The 23733-nt window shown below is 36.0% G+C and overlaps 2 protein-coding genes across 2 annotated transcripts; one reads left to right on the top strand and one right to left on the bottom strand.

Moving 5' to 3' along the window:
* The first annotated feature begins 7075 nt into the window (after positions 1-7075).
* On the top strand, positions 7076-8551 carry LOC114357255 (protein UmuC-like). The gene is made up of 2 exons (XM_028310778.1): positions 7076-7679; positions 8310-8551. Exons 1-2 carry the CDS (start codon positions 7076-7078, stop codon positions 8549-8551), a joined length of 846 nt encoding a protein of 281 aa, XP_028166579.1.
* Positions 8552-22822: 14271 nt separating this feature from the next.
* LOC114357254 (fimbrial protein-like) lies at positions 22823-23278 on the bottom strand. Its single transcript, XM_028310776.1, has one exon. It carries the CDS (start codon positions 23276-23278, stop codon positions 22823-22825), a length of 456 nt encoding a protein of 151 aa, XP_028166577.1.
* Positions 23279-23733: the final 455 nt, after the last annotated feature.

Raw genomic sequence — 23733 nt, 5'->3', positions numbered from 1 at the left:
TCTGCAAATGTCGCATATACATACAGGTAGCTTTTTAGTACATACACACCATTGTTTAATGACCTTTCACAAAGAAAACCTTCCTTACGCAAATAATAAAGATTTATCATCACCCAATCATTTTTCAAATCCCCAATCTCATGCGATTTTAAGTCTTTCCTAACATACACAGAAATAACACTTTTTTGTGGAACATCCGAAAAATCTTCATTTTTAACAAATCGAAAGAAATCAAACAAAATAATATCGCTTACCTGTCCATTATCAGAAATATCCTGATAAGGGTTTTTAATCATTCGTTCAACTCTTGCTGTGATATTGGTGTAATGCTCTTTCAAGCTTTTAGCTAAAATTTGTTTAATATCTCGATCAAGGCGATTAGATTCTCGAACCCCTTCCTTCCGCCACGCCATGTACCGTTTATATTCATCTGTCTCACCCCCAAGCAGCTCTTTGATATTTTTGCTGCACGGCGTTGTCAAAAAGCAATGTGTATAAAAGTTTTCTAATTCTTTATTTTCACACAGATCAAAATGGTGCATTTCAAGAGATTCCAAGAATTTATTTTTGATTTACATAGCAATAATATATCTTTTTTTCTTCAATCCCTAGGCACTATTAAAAAAAACCACCCGAAGGCGGTTTGTTTTTAAATTTCCACATTACTCACAAGTCTCGAAAATGGAATTTAATTTTAATTGGCTATTTGCAAAATGAGATTGAGTAATTTAATTATTCAACCTCATTTTGCAAATAGCCTACAATTCATGTGTATTTACAGTCATTTTTAAATCCCTTTGTTTACTGGGTCAAGGCAGGGGATGCTGCCATTTGTGCCGCACGGACAGCATCATCTTCGCTGCTGTCTGATTCAGACGGATCTATGTATGTGTCTTGTTCAGGCCGAGAACGCTCTTGATTGGCTCCCACACGTTGGGCTTGTTTCAAAGCAATATCAGTTACTATTTGGGATACATCGAACCGGATTTGTTTTAAATGCTCCCGCGCAACAGCTTCACTCACATTGTTCAAAGAATACAAATGCAAATATGCACGTTCCGTCACAGCTTCCGGAGCAAAATAAACCGAGCTACTTTTTCCAGGAGTGTTTAAAGCATACTCCGCTGCAGCATCCATATATGCACACGGTACACCTGGTTCTTTTTTCTCTTGGTACTTGAAGTAGCAGCTCATAACTTTGCCTTGGGCATTACTATCCTTTTTTAAAGAACTGATATACGTCACGACAACATCGATCTTTTCTTTATTGGAAATTTGCAAACGAGGATCGGCTGCATCAGAGATAACCATCGCCTTTGTGCTGTCAGCTTCAATAAAAGGGGTTGGTGTGCTCTGGTTTTCTCCTAGAGGAACTAATGGCTTTAAACTCTCCTCAGATAGCCTACTGTCATTAGATTCAGTTTGAGTGGCAATAGGTGGCTTTGGAGGACTGCCTTTGATAAGTTTGTAGTAAAGTGCTCCTGCAATGGTCAAGAGCGCTAAAATGAAAAGAATAACCAACTGCTTCGTATCAATTTTGAATTGATTCGGTTTATTTACCTTCGAACTTCCCGTGGTAAGCAACTCACCATAAACGCGATCTAATTCGGCTAATTTTTTCTCGTTCTTTTCCTTCTTATATTTCGCGTGAAGGCGTATGTAATTCTCATAGATTTCATCTTTGGATGCACCTTCTTCAAGATTCAATAACTTGAGATTGTCTTTATTCATTACAAAATATCCCTATAAAAGTGCTTTCATAAGATAATTTTAACATTTAGTTATTTTAATTTTATAACTGAATTAATTTGGCAATAAAAAAACCGCCTAGGCGGTTTAATTAAGCTTTTAAACTTATTTATTGATTAATAAATCTTCAAGCTTGTGGCTAGGGTCGGCGGCCAAGTAATCAGTCACGAACTTTTTTTGGCGACCAAAACCTGAATAAGTATCGGTCGGATCACTTGGATTGGCATACTTAGGCGGGTTTTTAGGCGGGGCGCGGCGACTGCGTTTTTTACGAGTTTTGGTTAACTCCAATAATGCTTCAACACTTTCAACGCCGTGAAGCTTAGCAAGTGACTCAGCTTGCTTAGCAAAGTTGGAAAGGTCGATGTCAATTAGTTCTTTACGGCGATTTTCGATTGCATCGACAACCACTTTAATTTCATCAGTTGATTCAATTCCGCGAATTTTTTCTAAAATTTCTTCAATGTTTGTCATTGATGTTTACCTCATTAGGAATATTATAATAGTTAAAAGCGCCAAAACTTGTGAAGGCAATTCAACCTATTAACGCAGATAATATCAAATAATCTACAAAAGAGTGTGATTGAAGCAATAAATTAAGTTAATAGGCTTTGCTGATCCAACAAAAGTTGCAATAAAAAAACACATGAGCCAATAAGTACAAAAATAGAGTAGGGCTAAATACGATTAACGTATCAATATTAAGGTTTCGACCAAAGAAACCCATTGTTATTAAATTTAATGCCACATAGCTAATTGCAATAATCAAAAACAATACAGTCTGATTGTTTTTCACCTTAATCATACTTAAATTTGGTTTGATTTTAGACACCTTCATTACTCACTAATTCAATAACGAAAACAGCAATCACCTAAATTCACTCAAGAAAAATCTATATAGTACGATAGGGTTCGCCGTGGGGACTGTTAAAAATAAAAAGGGAATAAAGTAAAAACTTTCGTGAAATCGGTATTCATGAGAATAGATTTTCCAAAGCAAAATAAGAGATTTAGATTTTACGGGCAGGCAATTAACAGTTTGGCGGGTCGCGTGTCATGGATAGCTCAATCAATAAACGTGAAATTTAAAACGTGATTAAGTCTATACCAAATGGATTTTAAAATTATAAATTAGGGGATTTTTGCCCCAAAAAAGAATTAGGGGCAAATCACTTATTTTTTTGAACGGGGATGCGCCGCATCATATGCCTTTGCAAGTGAATTGAAATCAACCTGAGTGTATATTTCGGTTGAATTAATGTCTGCGTGGCCTAACATTTCTTGTACAGCACGTATATTTTGTGAAGCTGATAAGAGGTGAGTCGCGAAACAATGTCGAAACAGGTGAGGGTGCATATGCTCTCTAATTCCGCATCGAGCTGCCTGAACATTGATTCTATTTCGAACCTGATTGGCACGCAAATGGCGGCCATAATGATTAATAAACAGAAAGTCTGTATCTGGATTTTTTTGGATACGGTACGTCAACCAAACATTAATGGCCTCACAAGCCTTACTGCCTAAAGGGACAACGCGGTCTTTTCCACCTTTACCATTATTAACACGGACTAAATGTGTACTAGTATTAACATCATTTAATTTTAAATTGAGGAGTTCTGATACACGTAAGCCACTCGAATATAAAATTTCAAACATTGCCTTATCTCGTTTCCATAGCCAAATTTCAGATTCAAGTTTTGGATCAGGTTGATCAAGAAGCATAGCCATATCTTCTTCGGAAGTGATGAAAGGCAGTCTTCTAGGTATGCGCTTAATTTTAATCAAATCTGATGGACTAGATTCGATGTGTTTATACCTAACTAGCCATTTCATAAATACTTTGACCGTGGAAATGTTACGCTTAACCGTTGATTGGGTTAATCCATTTTTTTCACTTAAGAAAATTACATAATCACGCATATCAGAAATTTCGATATCGCTGATTGATAATCCATTAGAATCAAAATAGTCTAAATATTTGGCAATATCTTTTCGATATGCATATATAGAACTCTCTGAATAGTTTTCAACCAATAAACAATTAAGCCATTCATTGAGCAAATTTCGAAATTTATCGTTCATAGCCAGTCCAATTTCTTTACATACTTATTTAACTAAACGTCAAAGACATAACACGTATTATAATTTATCAATAACGACATAAAAATTTTCATAACTTAATGCAAACACTCAAAGCTAAAGTTGTAGACCTTAAATGACAACTTATTTTGTGATTTGGTTGGCATTATTTCATGGTTCGGTGTAATACACAACATTGTTGGTATACCTCATTATGTTAAATGGATTATATCTAACTATAATTTCAATTTTCTCTCTAGTAAACTCATTTTATTAGCTTAAGCGATTTAAAATCATTAGCCATCACTGTATATTTTGGAATATATTCTTTTACCGCTTTAGGTTCTTGTGAATTCTGAAATTGTAACACTATCGATTCTTTAATGGGTTCAGATTAAGAGAAATTTAACATGAGATTCCCAAATTATAATGAAGCTAAAATTCGTCAGAACAATACCCTTTTTTTGTTGATCAGTAAGCTTACAACATTCATTCAAATTAACAGCACTATCGCGCTTTTACTTTCTATGTTGATACCCGTTTTATTAAAACTTCAAACTACTGGTTATGCAGTCATAATTGTAGCCGCTTTATCAGGATTCTTATTGGGTATTAGTTTTGCTATTGTTCTTATTCAGAGATATTTGTGCAAGCAAATTATTAAAGATTAGCAGCACGAATAAGAATTGATTAAACTTACAGGCAATTTAAACAAAAAGGCTCTTGATTAAGAGCCTTTTCACCACCTACTTAATAATCTACTTGCTAAGCAACATTCAAATCAGATTCCTGCACGAATGGTTGCAAACATTCTTTACAGATAACATCCAAACCCGACTTACCCCAAATATTTTTCTTCTTCTCACAACTACAAGAATACTTTAATTTGCTCTGCCCTGGCTTCTTAGGTGTGAATTTGGCTTTATTAGTCCCCAATGGAAACATAGTATTGAAATCACCATTATCAATTACAGGTACTTTCAGTAATTGTGCATTTACTTGAATTGAGCTAAGCATTGTATCTACAAATGCTAATTCATTAACAATTTCATGCTTAAAAGTTCGATTTGGAAATTGCTTGTCATACCATTCAAGAATGGTGCCAGAAGAACATAAGTCATTACATACACGGATAAACAATCCATCAGGTTTAGGATATTCTTCCATTTTCTGACCAACTTTATTCCCACCAATACGTCCATTATGACTAGGTATTAAACCAATTGATTCCATAAGCATTGACCAGTGTTTATTGTGGTAGGTCTTAACACTATGTAGGCCACGTTGATAGATAATAATATGGCACATCTCATGGCACATTGCCTTAAGAATATCTAAGACTGGTCTCACCCCAAAGTATTCTGGATTTAAAGCCAATTCATGTAAATAATCAGACTTATCTGATTTTACGAAACGGTCATAAGACACATAACTACGGGAATTAGCTTGCCGTTGAAGTGTAATTAAACAAGGTACACATTCATCATTGAATAATTGCCGATTAAGAAAATCAAAGGCATATTGCAAATCTTCATAAAATTTCATTACTCCCTCCTAATCTTCAAATTCAAACAAATATTATGAGTAATAAATATACATATATGATATTTCATTTTTATAAAAATATCTAATTTATTTTCAAAAACACTAAAGTTCTGTAGCGAATTTTAAATTGATTTTATAATTATCAATGACTATTTTTAATCTAGAAATATCAACATACATATCAAAAACAAATATTAAATCTGTATTTATAAATATCATTCTTGAAAGACCTTAAATAGAAATGTCCCAAAGATTAACCTACATTTATTTGATTTTAATTGTTAATCAATTTAAAAAATATCATGCATTCTTTAATAGAATTAGATTGCGAATTTAAGAAAACAACCTATATTTTTCAACAGGATTTCAGTCATTTCAAAATATTAGAGATTTTATTAATAATTAGTGACAACAAATTGTTAAAACTATGGGTTTTGTACGATCAGAAAACTCGATCTTATCTAGGCTGTTCTTTGTTTCTAATCCGTCTTACACTACTCATTCTACCAAGCACGCTATATCGCGTAGGAAGAGTCATGGTCAAACGAGTTCAAATCTATTTTTCACCCAAGGCGTGGACTAATCTCCAAGGATTGATGGGAAAAGAAGGCAAACCTAGCCAAATTATCAACTCAATTTTTGAACCACTTAACAACATAACAATTGGGCATAAACTTGTCCAAAAGTCACCAAAAAACATAACTTTATCAATAGATGCTGTATCTGCAGGATTTCCCTCTCCGGCACAGAGTTATGCAGATCGTCAAGTAGACATCAACGATATATTAATCACTAATGAATTAGCCACATTTATTGTAACGGTTAATTCGCGTTCTATGCTTGAAGCCGGTATAGACATTAATGATCAGTTAATTGTAGATAAAAGTATCACCCCTAATCATGGGGATATCGTAATTGCTCTGATTGATAATGATTTCACTGTTAAGCGTTTAATGCTTAAGCCCTCCGTATATTTAAAAGCAGAAAACCCAGAATTTAAGGACATTCATTTCCAAGATGAACAACAATTGGTTATTTGGGGGGTTGTTACGTACATTATTAAAAATGCACGTTCCCGATGATTTCTATGCGTAAAGATAAAGTTTTTATTATTTGTGATCTTGATAATTTTTATGTGTCTTGTGAGCGAGTTTTTAATCCAAAACTTATTGGAAAGGCCTGTATAGTTTCTTCCAATAATAACGGCTGTGTAGTAGCTCGATCACAAGAAGCAAAAGACATTGGAATAAAGATGGGCGTTCCAATATTTAAAATCCGAGATTTGATTACTAAGTATGACGTTCAGGTTCTCTCTAGTAATTATGAATTGTATGGAGAAATGTCCAGGCGATTTCATAAAATTTTGCAAGGTTTTGCTTCGGAAGCACATATAGAGAACTACTCTATAGATGAAGCCTTCATCGATTTAACAAGTTATCAGTCTTTATTTGACCCTTATCAATACTGCCAGGACATTAGAACGAGAATTTACTCATGGCTAGGATTAAAAGTATCCTTTGGTATAGGCAGATCAAAAACAGAGGCTAAAGTTGCAGTGCACATAGCAAAGAAAAACTCTTTTTTTAACGGTGTGTGCGATCTAAACGCATTTGATTTATGTAGCAAAGAGCATGTATTTTCGGAAATTGATGTAGGTGAGGTTTGGGGTGTTGGTACTCGAATTTCACAACGCCTCAAAGAGATGAATATAAATACAGTACTGGATCTTGCGTGTGCTGATGATCAGATTATAAAAAAGTATTTTTCAATTGTACTGCAGCGCACTGTGTTGGAGCTTCGTGGTATTTCTTGTTTAGAATTAGAAAGCGTGCCACCACCGAAACAACAAATTATATCAAGCCGATCATTCCCCAAGCATGTTACATCCAGAGATGAACTCAATGACGCATTGTTGTATCACTTGCAGGATGCTTTCAAAAGGCTGAGAGATGATAAATCCTTATGCGGCTGTATCACTACATTTGCTAATTCAAATTATTTTGATAAAAACACCTCATATTACAGCAAATCAAGCTCATACGTATTCCCCACTCCAACTGACAACCTTTTAGAGTTAAGCAAAGCTGCTGCAAGACTTACAGATAGCATCTATCAATCAGGCGTGAACTTTAAAAAATGTGGTGTTGGCTTAACATTTTTGGAGTCTAAGACAACGCATAATTATGATTTGCTAACCGATCCAGAAGACATTAAAAGAAATGAAAGTTTAATGTCATCTATTGAGGAAGTTCACAGTAAATTCGGGAAAAAAACGCTTGCTTTAGGCGCAAGTCAGATGAATCAAGGTAATTGGCAAATGACGAGAAGCAATCTGTCCATTAACCCTTTCTCTATAAAGTCCTTATTGCAAATTAGTTAAAAATTTTGGAACCCGCCCTACTGCCTTGATCACGTTTTTTATTTTCTAATTAATTGGGTTTACCCCATGCTCTATCGTACTATATAGAAATCCTTAATATTAAATAATAAGTCTCACGATATGATTTTGATTTTTCCGAGGAAGGTTTTTGAGATTGGCATTTAAAAAAATTGTCTTTTGCAGTAGCCCTATCGTACTAAATAGCTCTTCAAAAATTACAATTCAGGCCTAATTTGGACTCATTTAATTGCTTCTCACCCAGGCCAGTTGAAAATTTATACTAAAAATGGATAGTGATGATTGAATATTGGGTTTTTACATTAGTTTATCCAGTTTTACCCTTCATTTAGATTTTAAAAAAACCCCTGTGGTAGCATTTAATTTTGGGTAAATGGTATTTGATTAATGTCTACAATAAATCACGGCGATACATCAGCTAACGTTGATTCTAGGAATAAATATTTTAATCGGAAATTTTCCAAATTTAATAAAATCACAACTGTATTTGCCGGTGTTTTCGTACTAGGCATTCTTTTTTACGATCAGTTTACTACAGTAAGTCAGGATGAATTACAGAGCATTGCCCTGCTTAAGTCGCAATTATCATCACAAGAAAGTAAAGATGCTTTTGATCAAAAAGCCCGGTTGTTGCTCAAGGATCGAATACTTACTGCGGAAGAAAAGAACGAACTGGCTTTATATTCGGATAAACTAGTTGCTCAAGAGCGTATCGAATCAGAAGTGCTTAGTAGTATTCCAACTCCTAAAGCCTTTTTATCAGATAAGACCTCTGAATAATCCGAACCGGATGATCAAATAGAATTATTAATATTGGTGAGGTATGCACCGTACTAATATTTGATAACCTATACAAGCCCATTCCTTGATAAGCCTTTAAAATAAAGGCATACAATTTATTCAGGGAAAACATTTAATATAGGGTCACAAATTTTTATGAAAACGATTGGGGAAGCCTGGAAGCTTTCTGAGTCGTCAATATAGTAAGGAGCTATAATGCACTACACTGAACATCCCGATTATCATCTATACAAATCCCAAATAGACCAATTACTTAAAGATGGTTTTCCTAAAAAAACCTATGCTAGGAATTTAGTCCGTAATCACTATATAGAACAGCCAAAAATCAAACTGACAGGCCAATACAGTATCAAAGAGCGCGAATTCAAGGATATTATTGGTAAAAAAAAGGGACTGCTTACCGTTATTGGTTTCATCACAGATGGGACTCTCTCACCAAAGCTGAACCCAATAGTATGTCAATGTGATTGTGGCGCATATTGCATTATTAAGGCATCCAATTTCCAAAAAGAAAACATCATCTTAGCTTGTTCAGAGTGTGGGTTAACACAAAACGGGTTTTCTAGACAGTTTTGGGAGATTAATCGAGTGAATCTTGCCGACAAAGTTGTTTGCTCAATATTTGGGGGAGAAAACTTATCCATTGTTAACTTTACTGATCCGGCTAGAACGTATGTAGGTAGCATCAATACTTTGGAAAAGTTATCAATTGATGAATTAAAGTTTCTGACTTACCAATATAACGCATACTCAATAGAACACTTTGCTTTGAGTGAGGATAAGAATCAGCTAGTTAGCCCCAAAATATTTGAAGGTGGCATTCGCAAGAATCTCGTCAATTGCTATGTACATAGACCTGAACTTATTAATCTGGAAGATGTTCCCGCTAAGTTGCACAATCGAAATATTTCTCAAATGATCGGTGTACGCATTGATCGGTATGAAGTTGTAGGCATCCTAAAAACAGAGGATATATACGATTACTCGACAAATAAAGCAACCTTAGTTGCTCGTTGTGAGTGTGGCATGTATTCATTATTCAACTATAAGACATTACATAAACCACAAGAGACCCAATATTATAGTTGCAACAGATGTCAATGTGTTGAAAATGAAATCATACGGCGTGAATTTGAGAAGCACGGTGAGTTGGTCACAGCAGAGAAAGCATGGAAAATATTAGGTTATGTAGCGCCTACAAAAGTGGTGTTTAAAAAGGCATTAAATACAGATGTTAGAAACGCCTATACCCATGAAATTAATCGCTTGGATAAGGATAAGGTTCCGGCTTACCACAAGAAGTATTTTGGAATGCGATTTGGTTATGTGGTTATTGTCGATAGAGCACGGCGTAAAGATGTAAGTGGTAATGCTGATGCCTTCGCTGTCGCATCATGTGATTGTGGGCAAGAATGTTACTTCCCTTATCGGAAATTAAAATTAAATACAGATAGTCCTGTAGTGCTTGCTTGTTCAGAATGTTCATATCAAATTAACAAGACCTTCCATTGGGGAGGTAATAATGGTCAACTTATGGGGCGACCATCAACAGTATTCAAGAAGGTGTGGAGTCATTATCTATACTTGTTCGGTTACGACCGTGAGCTTGAATTTAGTCCTATCTGGCGTGCATATCTATTGATGAAAAAAAATAATCCTGAACTGATTTTTAAGCAGATTGTAAATACGTTAATTGAAGCTGCAATGAGGTTTAAGGAAAAGAATGGCACGATTGAACAAATAAAAAAATGACCGGGATGTAGCTACAAAACGTTAATTCATCATTAGTATGATCCAAATACCTGTATTCATCATACAGGTATTTGGATTCGCATTATTTGTCTTAGCTTGTACCTCATGTTCCCTCATTGAGTACCTTTTCGCAAAATTATTTAAAGTTCCGACATCTATATCAGTATCTTATTGTAGGCACTTACCACACTTAGCAGCCCCAAACCGTATTGTTGATTGGAGCTGCAGGTGTTTAGTTATGATTTGCTATATCAATACGGCGTTTGAACTGGTTTTCATAAGCAACTTGATTATTTTCAAAATAAACATATGGGTAATTCACCATTATCATGTGTGTGATTGATCTCATGAATTCAGTAAATTGATCATTCAATAAATTTGATAATTCTATAGGTTCTAAATCAAGAGACGCATCAAAAACAAGAGGATAACTTATGCAATCTAAAGAATTGTTATAAATACCACCAAATAAAATAAATTCTGGTACTAAGTTCTCCATATTTTCCCCATTGCTAAATAGCGATAGTTCAAAGGAGTAGAAATGATCTGGGATCAAAAACGGGTTTAATATGTCCGAAGTCAGTTTAATCACAGCATTGCCGTTCAACTCACTCAATGCAGAGTATCCTTGTTCAAAGAGATCTTTTAGATTCTGGGTTTCTTCATCATGTACCTTGAAAAAATTTTCAATGGTACATTCATTTGCGTAGCCACCTTCGGTTTCATATTTATATGATCCGCCCACAGAGGTTAAAGTTAAAATAAACTGCTCAAGAATATCAACAAATAGTAAATCTTTTTGCGTGGTCTCCTCCTTATATACATCAATAACACTATTTTTCATGCTGTTTATTTGATGATCGTAATTAGCGTGCATATAGCCACATAGCAACCAAAGCATTTCGATATCTTGGGTAATGATAGTATTCTCATCAGAAAAGGCATATTGGTACATAAACTTCAAACCATATCCAAGACGCAAATATTGCTCATACACCATCCCCACAAGCTCTGCATTCTGTTGGGTATAAAGCTGATTTGATCCTGTATTCTTTTTAAACTCGTCATCTAGGTACGGTTTAATAGCCATCTTGATACTTTCACTTAAGAGTGGCAGCATGGTTTTTCTGAATTGGAAGTGGAATCGATTTATGTACACATAGAATTCGGTGAGAGCACATTGAACCTCATAGAAATATTGAATGAGTTGTTTGAATTCATCAGACATGACATTTCGATTTTTTACACGTTCATCAATCAATTTACATAAGTATAAAGACGAACCCTCATCCATGTATTCCGCCAAAGCATCATCATAAATATCGAATAATTCTTTGTATTTTTTTATTTTAGCATAATCAATATCTTGATTTTTTGGAGCGAATGATTTTACAAGATGTGGATATTCCGCAATTGAATTACAAATTTCAATGATGACTGATTCGGGTTTATGTCTCCAAAGACTGGGATCAGGGAGAATTGTGTTTTTATCATGTGATCTAAATTTGGCATATTTCATAGAATACCTTTCATACTTTATTTGGGGCAATTTGGTCGAAGTGGTTTTGGGTAATCTGATATTAATCAAATTACCCCAAAGATTAGTTTATAGAGGTTTTCAGTTTTTTTACGGTTTTATATTCCATATACGAATGGTATAGGTGATATAAAAACCCACCCATAAAGACAACATATAAAAACGCCTGTATATATTCATAGATTCGGTTTGGCATCACATCTTCACCAGGGGGCAATGTCGCTGCAATGACTAGCCCGATAGCGAGAGATCCAAGACAGAAAACAGAATGAATAGCTGCTTTTTCTTTGCTGTTTTTATACTGGACTTTTTTGGCATATTCTTCGTTATCAATTAACGCCCTCAATTCTGCTACAGAAGCCATTAAAAACCCAATGTTAGAGTTGCTGCCACCTTGTGCCAATACATGAGGTAGATTATGACTGGTATCCGCTATTTTATGGATTAGCACTAATTTTTCTTTATCGCTAAGGCTATCACAATGTCCACGGCTGCAAATACCGCGAATATGGCTCATGCTATCTCCAAGCAAACGTAACACCTGAACATCTTCATTCGATAACTCAATTTTTTGCGTATTCATTACCTTTCCCCCATCATCCTACAGCTTGAGAAACATCATCACCATTTGACTCTTCCACGGTTGTATCAGGAGAAGGGTCAGTATGGCTTTCTGCGAGCTTGTTAGCCTCATGAGTTTCATCAAAACCGTTAATTTTGAACTTTGAATTACCCTGCTCTACGGCACCAATAACAGACTCAAGCGTTTCCGTTTCACATCGGAAAGACAATTGACAAGAATCACAACGGAAACGCATGTTTTCACGATCACCAACTACAGATTGTCCACAGCCACATGTGTACTTGAATTTGGTCTTTGTTTTTACTTGTTTGGGGGGTTCTATTCCGATGACATCAGCCATTGCTGATTTAGATACCACGGCGATTTGGACTGGCTCAAAACCATCGTCTTCATCATCATCATAATCGCTACTGGTGTACTGCATGGTTTTACCCACACCCAAGTTATTATTAATGAAATCATCTTCCCCCCACTCTCGCTCGCCATCTAAACGCCCAATCGTTGGAGAATCGTCTTCGTCATCCTCAAAATCATAAAAATCCTCAAAATCATCATCAGTTGTTGTGATAACCAGATGCATTGCTGCTTTAGATTCGTTAATTTCAATTTTTTGGGTTTCTGGGTTGATCTCAAGACACAGTAAAAGGTTTTCTGACTCAATATTCTTACTTTGCAGCAAAGGGACTTCTAACAACACTGGTGACAAGTCATCACCAAGTGCTTCATTGATTTCGTATACACGCATTAAGATATCATCGACAGATGCCTTACTTGGCATGTCTACATCAAACCAGTTCAGTAGAATGCCTTCCTCCACCAGTTCATTGCACACCTTAAGGAACTTACCATCAGGGAGAATGTAGCTCGACATCTTCTTCCCGACTTCTTTGCCCCCAATTAAACCGGTATTGGATGGATAAAGCCCGATAGTCATCATGTACTCGCCAAAGTGCTCATCATAATGGTCAGTCTTCATTTTCTTCTTCTCGCCGTGTACATAGCGATATAAGCGAGTTAATTCTTGGCAGAAAACACGGAGAACATCAATTTTTGGAACAATTGCGAAGTATTCTGGGTTTAGACTAATTTCATGCTTAAAAGAAGCTTCTCCATCTTCCACTTTTTTGAATTGTTTATAAGACAACAGGCCAATTTGTTTATTCTTACGCTCAAGAGTAAAAACAATATCGTTTAAATCTAAGCGAGATCCCAATGCACTCTCAAATAGGTCTTTATTAAACCGATGAAAGATAAGCTCTAAAACATCATAAATGGGCATGGCTAACACCTTATCCTTATAAAAGTAATTTATTTAATTAAGCGACGATTAATCTTAGCGCACTTGAAAAATTGATTTATAAACCGACTAACATTTGCGTGAAATTAACGTATCAATTGTTATTTTTTATTTTAATTGACATAATACAGCTCTCCCACGGCGATACTGGGAAAGCACCTCCACCGTGCAGCTTGACTGTATCGGCTGCTTTTTTTAGTATTGTCATGCGTGGGAGTGTGAATAAGCTGAACGTAGTTCTTAATTGAATGAAGAGCTTATTAGAAGGTGTGGCGCGAGCCACACCTTATTAATTTCTAGGATTGAAAAATTACCATTGAGCCTTAAATTCAATTTCACTGAAATACGGCTCTAGTTTATAAATTGACTTCAAGAATTTGCCTTTTGGCACAATTTCAGTACGCACACTACTTTTAGACTTAACTTCAATTTCACAATCATTCGAAACAAAAATAGCCAAGCCATTTGGCACCGGTGCAATATGCACATCGTATTTATTGTCTTGGTAAAATTTCAACGTTTTATCGGCCACATCCTGGTTAGGACAAACTTTACTTAGTGATGAAAAAGTTACGCTGAGCAGATCATCTTCACTATTAATATTGGTTTCAAGTGGAAAGCTTAAAACTGCAGTTATAAAGTTCGCTAATTCCGCATTTGCCGTTTCTACATCATCACCCATAAAGCTTTGCTTAAAGATTTTGAAAGCTTCTTCTAACTGTTGACGATATTCAGAAATTGTTTTTGTGGGATTCACCAAGAGGTCGGATGAAAGATCAAACATGCCATCAATTACAAATGCCAGGAAATGTGCAATTGTTAATTGATCAGCAATACCATCACGTAATAACACGATGTCTTTTTCAGCGATTGCATCAAGCGTTTCTTTGTGTTCAGACTCCAAAAGATCAAACGCTTTTTGTGCACTGGTTTTATCATTGAAGTTAATACTGTTTTCTACGTGGTTGAACTGCTTCTGCAGGTAACAGATGTAATCATACGGACGCATTTCTGTGATTGATTCATGCGATGTATATACTTCACCATAGTACGCTTGCATTTGCGCTAGAAAGTTTGTGGTGCTCATAATATTTCCTTAATTAAAATAACCAATGATTTAATGCGGTTTGCGATTAAATTTCTACAATCTCGATATTGTATCGAGCCTTTAATAAATGCATCTTATTGCGGTATTCCGACAGAGATTTTGTCATTTTGCTTTTAACATCCTCTACAACAAACTCTCCCGTCTTCACCACGGTATATGTGAAATCTGCGAAGTATCGCATATCTGGCTTTCTCCGACCTTTAAGGATCACAGCCTCTTCAAGAACAAAAGGAACCTGTAAGCGCAGATTAGAAATTAAGTTTGCCCTTTGCATGAGGTAAAGTGTTTGGTAACGCCTACACTCTTTCCAACTATCAAAGACATGCCCATCGTATTCAACTTTGTTGTTACGGTATTTAGGTTGCTTAGGTTCTTCTTCACTTAAGCCTGCGACTGCTATGGCTTTAGGGTTTGATCTCGTTTTAGATCCGCTCTTAGTAAGCAATTCTAAATATTGTTCTTCCGTCATTCTCATCAGTTCTATGCCCGCCTACTCTACAGTAGTTAAAATCTGTTTGAGTTCAGCGCGTTCACGGGCATAGCGATCCGCTTTCGCAGGGTTTTCTATCACGGTAAAATCAGGCTTCATACCCACTAAAAAGCGGTATTCTTCTACACTGATTTCATTATTAGAATATGCATCCTTTACTTTCAAAATGAACTGGCGGCCTGCTTCACTACCCTGTTGGTTTTTTACACGGCGCAGAATATCTGAATAATATTCATTTGATATTTCTAAATTACCAATTTTATTTTGGTGATTATTCAAGGCAAATATCACTAAAATCGGAACACAAATAGCAAAGAGTACATACACCCCTAGTCTGTTATTTCTCATCATATCGTTCCTATTAAAAGTTTGTATAGTTCATGCGGATAGAGCCTATTGTTAGACTACTAATCCAGTTTGATTAACCATTACTTTCAGTCCCGGCTAATCGCTTACCTAGCTTATAAATCGATACATCCCGCTCAGTTACTTCCCAAATATCAATGTTTAGAGATTTTGAAATCAAACTTTTAATCTCCATATTCGGGTACGGAGTCTTTGACAGTAGATTGACTGGCAATTGAGGAACAGCTCCATTCTCAGATCGCGTAACAACGGTGCCCCCCTCTGGCTTAAACTCTGCAGTAACGGTCAGACCTGCGCGTTTAATAAAGCTTGGATGCACATACAACGTATCGCCACGAAAAACAGCAGTACCATCTCGAAGTTTGAATAAAATTTTATTTTCTTCCTGGTATTTAATCTGCGAGGGGCGCAATTGATATACACGGCGGGATTTATTCGGATACATTGATACGGCACATCCATTTCTTTTCTTGATCGGTAGCAAGTCGCCACTCACTCGTTGCATACCAGAATTCGCGCTCTAAACCCGTTGCATTACGGCCTTTAAAATCAAACTCTCCATCGATAGCAACGACTGTCACGGCATTCGGGCTTTTACCCCAATGATCATCAATAGGAACAACCACATCATCTACTTTAAACTGCGGCTTTTGGCTATCAGACAGAGGGGCTGTATTAACCTCTATGCTTAGGTTTTGTGTAATTCGAGTGACCGCTTTTTCTAAAGTATCGATATACAAGCAACCAAGCCCCTTTCCCCCATCTATCACCACGGGAACTGAAATAGTTTCATGATCGTTCTCTTTGGCATAAAGGATTTTATCTTTGGCCTTATCCAAACCGCCCAATTTCAATACCAATTCAAAATCAGCTATAGCCTGCTCTAATGTAGGCAAGTGCAGGCAGCTCGCACAAAACGCCGCAGGTGGATCAGTCTCCTCATAATTCAGATAGTTTTGATCTCTTAAGCAGTACTCAGCAGCCCAACTCGGTGCAGCAGTCATGATGGCCTTACCAAGCTCAATGCCATTTTGTTGAACGTAAGAATAAGTATTCATAAACTTTTACTTTCCTAATCTTTAAAAAAATGATTACGTCTATAGGCAGCTACGTCAGGCTTCCACTCGCGAGGAAACTTGATGATAATCTCAGACACCTTTTTGGTGGACATTTGAGCATTACTTGCAACGAAGCTCATCGATCCCCCATTTTCCCAATTGGCATAGACCGCTACAGCCTGTTCCTTAGTCACAGGTTTTGAAAAACTAGGAAGTTCTAATTCATTGACCATGTGCCATCTCTTTAATTAATTCGGATTTTAACCTAGACCCCCGGTCATTCTTATTGCTAACAGTAAATGGCGTGGCTGAATTTCTTTATTCATGCGAAACACAGTCAGTTGTTAAGCTTTAGCATATTGAATAACGTTTCCTTATCTGCTTTATGGCGGGCTTTATCGTAATCCTGAGTAGCTAATTCATTTAACTTAAGCGTGTATTCGCTCATAAATGTCTTGTACTCGCCATTGGTAATCTTTCCATCCTGTAGCGCATTAGTTGCCGCCACTATCGTCGCTGCGCTTTCCTTCGGCTTTCCATAGTTAATTCGACTAAGGATGGATGAATAATTTGAAGTCAATACTTCTGCAGCATCAACCTTTGCGTTATCGGCCTCAGTAAAAAAATAAAAAATACCTGCCAAGGTTAAAAAACACACCGCAACCACGGCGAACATGATTCGTGGTCTAATATCTGTCAGATCTTGAACATCATTTGAATTCATTACATCCCTCATGGGTAAGCAGCTCTTAAGTACATCTCTATTTTAAAGCTTTGGATCAATAAACACGTGAATCAGAGCATTTCTAGCCGAAATTAATTACTTCTGCTTGGGTGTCTTAGGTATTTTCAATTTTTTTTCTTTCGCATATCTCCAAAGTTCATGTAAGTAGATTTCTCCGGGCTTTTTTTGTTCTACATGAGTCAAAACATAAGCATTGCGCGTAGTGCTATAAGCTGCACTATTGGGATAGGCCTGAATAAACTCAGGAATATCAGAAAGAATATTTGAGACAGCGGCATCTCCGAATTCTTGAACAAATTGTTGTATTTCCACACAGACCTCTTTTGACTTGGAACATTCTGAAAAGAATGGAATGAATAACGGTCGATAAATGTAATTGAGTTTACATTGTATAATATACATTACTTTAAATGAACATTTCCATTCTAATGAAACTGTTTTTAATGTTTGTTTGTAAGTTATATTATTTTTTTTGGGGGGTGCGATTGCAAATTGACTTTGTTTTTACAACAAAATCAATTGCACATCTAATTGTAATTCGATTCACGGTTAATTACATTTTAGGCTAAATTGGTTTCCACTACAGGAATCGACTGCAATAAAATTCATCAATGTTTGTAAAATAAACATCATGATAATTTATAGAAATAAAGGTTAAAGATGCCAATAGGCCTGACATAAAACTGCGCGTTTGGCTTCCATTGGTATTTAGATCAACCTCTACGGTTCCCTTGGCAAAATTCCAAAAAACGCCATGCTCTAAAAACACTTCTAAGTAATCCACCCCACCTATAGGATTACCCACATGAATGCAACACGAATAACCCAGGCCTAAAACACTATTCAGGCTCCCCGTATACTCAACATGGCACACCCCTGCAGCAAGAATGGCATCAGAGGCGCTAGTGGTTTGTTCTCGAATATATTGCACCTGTTCCACTGGCATAAATTTGAATAACTCATTCTTGTTGCACCCATCAATCCCATTGCGTTGGTTGAGAAGCATAGGAAGATAAACTTCTACCTTGTGCTTAGCATCTTCACGGCTTATGACCTTGCTTTGATAGTCCTTATTACCACGCACCATAGATCGATAGAACTCACAATCGTTACGGTATGCTTTTATACATCTTCCCGATAACATCCACTCCAATGCGCGAGACTGCTTGGTAGAAATGCGATGCTCATACATTTTGAGTAAGCGATCAGTTAAATCAAAACAGAGAACACCAGAACGTAGATATGCTAGGTATTGGGTGGTTATTCCAAGTTTGAATTCAGTCTCTGCCTTTATACGTGAAATCAACACGTCTACATCGCGAATAAAGTACTGATAGACATGATGCAGCTCGACACACACATTCAGCAGCTTCATCACGATACTTTTAATTAACACATCATTTGCCACAACATCATGCGAAAGCCCTATTTCTACTTCTTTTAGCTTTTCGTTGATCGCGTTATTGCATAATTCAAGCTCTTGTATGTTGTATTCACTTTGCGCATCGAGTTTTTCCGATAAATATATATCCGTTGCAATAGCTAATGATTTCGTTTGAAAGATATTTTCTATATTTAGGATATCTTGCATTGCATCCTCGCTTCTATTTACGTGAATTATTGTTTATTCAATTAAGTCAATTGTACCGCACATCATATTTCGAATTGCAATTCCCTCCAATTAAACGCGAATAATTTAATTGCAATTTATTTGAATCAGCATAATTCAATCTTTAAATATTCTGTAAATGCAATATACTCTCAGGTAAATTAAGTGCAATACAGACATTATCTCAGGCCGAGTGAGCTATGCTAGACACCCTTAAATCAAAATTTATACCCTTTGATCCAGATAATTTCGATTTTTTTGACAATGAGACATATGTTGTATTAGTCCGTTACCACGGAACGAATGAATTAGGCCTGGCAACCGTTTCAGTTGATGAACAAGAGGGTTTCCGCGATGCAAGCAAATACCATCACCTTTATAAGAAAAAGTACACGATGGATCAGTTTAGCGTAATCAAAATTGCAGACCTTAATAGTGCTTTTGCTGAATCTCGCTCTAACACAAACAAAGCTCAATTCAATGACTCATGGAAACTCATCACATCACCTGTGACCGAGATAGGATCTGCGGTTTGGAGTTTGGTGCAAATTAAACGAGCACCTTTTTTTGGTGAAGACGAAAACAAAGACTATTGGCACTATGTCATAGCTAGAATTAGTGCTGATGAAGAAGATCCATTATATGGCCTGTATATGACCATCTACCACGAAAAAAAGCTTAAAAACTTTGCAATGGATGTTCTCGTCGAAGACATTGGATCACCTTATGCGTACCAGGCAATTAAATTAGAACAACTTATAGACGGGATGGAATCGAGTGAAAAGATAGAGGGTACGCAACCAACCAGTGTAGAAGATGCAAAAAATACTGATGATAAAAATGTAAATTCGACACTTTTAAAAATAGCTGTGATTTTTGCCGTGATCTTGGTGATTATCGGCGCAATCATCGCTTATAAGTAACGTGTAATAAATACGGGTTCCCGTGAAAGTGGAATCCGTATAACTCAATTAGTTAAAAAAGGAATAACAATGGAATAACCTTTCATCTGTATGATTTCCAATAGCAACCACGTCCACAAACAAAGCCCCAATGTTGCTAACATTGATTTTGAGTAATTGTATTCATCTGCCTGCTTCAAAATAAATACTTCATAAACTGTAATAGGTATAGAAAGCAGCAAAAGCACCCATGCTGCGAACGTCATCACCAACAAAATCGAATAAACAACTTCCATATCAAATCCAATGTATATGCCGTTAATCTCTCAATTAGCATTGTGCCAAGAGCTTATACGATAAATATTCCAACACCGTGTAAATAGAGCAATAAGTTTAAATTATTCAGATATTTTATTTATAGCCAAGCCAACGATTATATTTAATTACGCAATTGAGCCGTCATTCGTTTCTTCACTTGACTCTCAAAAGCCCGACTATTGTTTTCAAATAGAATATGATCAAATTTAACCATGAGAGTTCTAACAAATGATGAAATAAATTCCTGTAAGTAATTCGAATTATCACTAGTCGAATTCACAGTATTATCATCAAACTGAAAAATCAAAGGATAATTTACACAGTCGCGCACGTGGTTATAGATTCCGCCAAACATAACAAGCTCATAAATTAATTTTTGATGATCTGCGCGGTGAGAAAATACGGATAACTCAAATGAGAATATCCCGCTATCAACAAGCATTGGATTTGGGAAGTCAGAAGATAACTGCAAGACAGCATTAGAACCCAATAGACGTGAAGGATAACGCTCATTTGCAAAGATGTTTGTCAGGTATTGTTGGTACTTTTCACTGGGTGAAAATAGGCGATCAAACGTGTATTCTGTAATAACGCCACTCTCTTCTTTTTGATACGTCCCTCCCATCCCAAGTAGGGCTTGGTATATATTCTCAGCAACATCAGGAAGGAATGTATTCTGTTTAGCACTGTAATTGCTGAACATGCGATTGCTTGCCGTTGAAAGAATATTGTAGGAATTTTTATGCATTCGCTCAGAATAGCCACACATCATCCAAATCTCTTCAATATCTTTACTAATAACCGGCTTATCGGTCGTATATATGTATTGTAATAAAATTTTCAAACCATAAGAAATACGCAAATATAAATCATAGGTGACTATGAGTTTACTAGCATTCTCCACGTTGTAAGCATGCTCATTGCCATATTGCTTTAGCAGATCATCATTCATGAATGGCTTCGTGTTCTTCACTGTGTGCTTATTCATAACAAGCAGTAAGGTTTTTCTGAACTGATACTGGAACTGGTTGACGTAGACATAGAATTCAGTCAAGGCACACTGCACCTCATAAAAAAACTGAATAAGCTTTGAATATTCCGTGGAAATTTTCTCTTTATATAAACGGCTATCTACTATTACAGGAATGTATAACGGTGATCGCTCATTCAAGTACCCAGATATAATCGCATCATCGTAACTTTCAAAATATTTTAAGTATTTATCAATTACCGAATAATCGATATGATCTGATTTCTTTGCGAATTTTTTTGAAATGTATGGGTAGTCCGCAATTGCGATGCATTTTTCAATTATTTCAGGACTTGGTTTATGTTGCCATACATTTGGATCAGGCTGAATTGTATTTTTACTGAAATGTTTATTTTTGGCGTATTTCATATACATATTCGCATTGCGCGGTTGGGATGAATATATACTAATACAAACTCGACTAATCTTAATGTAAAAATGTGTTTTATTATTAAAAACAATCATTGTTAATCAATAACTCGCAATTACTTTTTTTAAAACAAATAACAATGCAATGTGACCATTAGAAAATTTTGATAATTGTTTTTTTGGAATAGCTATTCTCCTCTTATTATTCATAGTCCTTTTCTTTTTCACAGAAATAATAAAAGCCACCAGAAGGTGGCTTTTTTTCAAACGTCCCAAAGTGCTTTAACAGCAATTTTATTATTTAGAGAACGCAGCAGTAGCTAAAGCTTTAGGTAGGAAGATAGTTTCCAAGTTACCGCCAGACATGAAGAATGTGCCGTTGTTATTCACAGTTACAGTCAAAATTTTACCTGCAACTTTAGATGATACACCTGCAGCAGCAGCTTTAAAGGTATAAGTCATTGTACAGCCGCTAGACACTAAGTCACCAGTGGTAGCTAAAGGCGCACCACCTACAGTTAGCGTACCATATTTACCAACAACAGTATCTTCTGTACCAGTAGTACAAACACCCGCTTGTAAGTTGTTAGAGATCGCTGCTTTACCACCTGAAAATAAAGACATTGATTCTGCTGCTTGCGACTTCGCGATGTAGTTTTGGTATTGCGGTACTGCAACTGCTGCAAGAATACCAATAATAGCAACTACTATCATGAGTTCGATCAGTGTAAAGCCTGATTGATTTGTTTTCATTTCTATTTCCTTAGTAACTATACAATATTAGTTGATGACTATAATGCAATAGACATGCCAACTTATTAAATAGATATTAACCAAAACCTATACCACTGTTTTTAAAGTGTTTTTTAGAAAGGTGATAAGCGATTTTATATAAATGAGCCAAAACAACTAAAAAACCATGTTTATTTTTTTGTATTTAATTTGCATATTTTGTAACTATGCCGTTTTTTGTCATACATATTTTGCGAAATATGCTGCACAGCTAACAAATTAGAATTTTTTATAAAAAGCCACCCGTAGGTGGCTTTTTTTCAAACGTCCCAAAATGCTTTATCAGCAATTTTATTATTTAGAGAACGCAGCAGTAGCTAAAGCTTTAGGTAGGAAGATATCTTCCAAGGTGCCGCCAGACTTGAAGAATGTGCCGTTGTTATTCACAGTTACAGTCAAATCTTTACCTGCAACTTTTGTTGATACACCTGCAGCAGCAGCTTTAAAGGTATAAGTCATTGTACAGCCGCTAGACACTAAGTCACCAGTGGTAGCTAAAGGCGCACCACCTACAGTTAGCGTACCATATTTACCAACAACAGTATCTTCCGTACCAGTGGTACAAACGCCCGCTTGTAGGTTGTTAGAGATTGCGGCTTTACCACCTGAGAATAAAGACATTGATTCTGCTGCTTGCGACTTCGCGATGTAGTTTTGGTATTGCGGTACTGCAACTGCTGCAAGAATACCAATAATAGCAACTACTATCATGAGTTCGATCAGCGTGAAGCCTGATTGATTTGTTTTCATTTATAATTCCTTAGTAACTATACAATATTAGTTGATGCCTATATTGCAATAGACATGCCAACTTATTAAATAAATATTAACTAAAACCTATTCCATTGTTTTTAATGTGTTTTTTTTAGAAAGGTGAGGAGCGGTTTTATATAAATGAGCCAAAACAACTAAAAAACCATGTTCTTTTTTGTATTTAATTGACATATTTTGTAACTATGCCGTTTTTTGTCATACAAATTTTGTGAAATATGGCTGCACAGCTAACAAATTAGAATTTTTATATATCTTCCAATTTCTTTGAAACAGGATCTTCTAAGCCATTCGTACATACGCCCGTTTGTAGGTTGTTGAAGATCGCTGCATTACCACCTGATAATAAAGTCATTGCTTCTGCTGCTTGCGACTTCGCGATGTTTATTTGCATTTAATTGTTACGAGAATAACAACAAATACCTATGGAATGA

The sequence above is a fragment of the Ostrinia furnacalis genome, unplaced genomic scaffold, assembly GCF_004193835.3.
Source record: "Ostrinia furnacalis isolate ACB-3 unplaced genomic scaffold, ASM419383v2 OfSCF3086, whole genome shotgun sequence".
In the NCBI taxonomy this organism is placed as follows: Eukaryota; Metazoa; Arthropoda; class Insecta; order Lepidoptera; family Crambidae; genus Ostrinia; species Ostrinia furnacalis.
The sequence above is the reverse complement of the archived record's forward strand: the minus strand, read 5'-3'. Positions and strand labels throughout refer to the sequence as shown.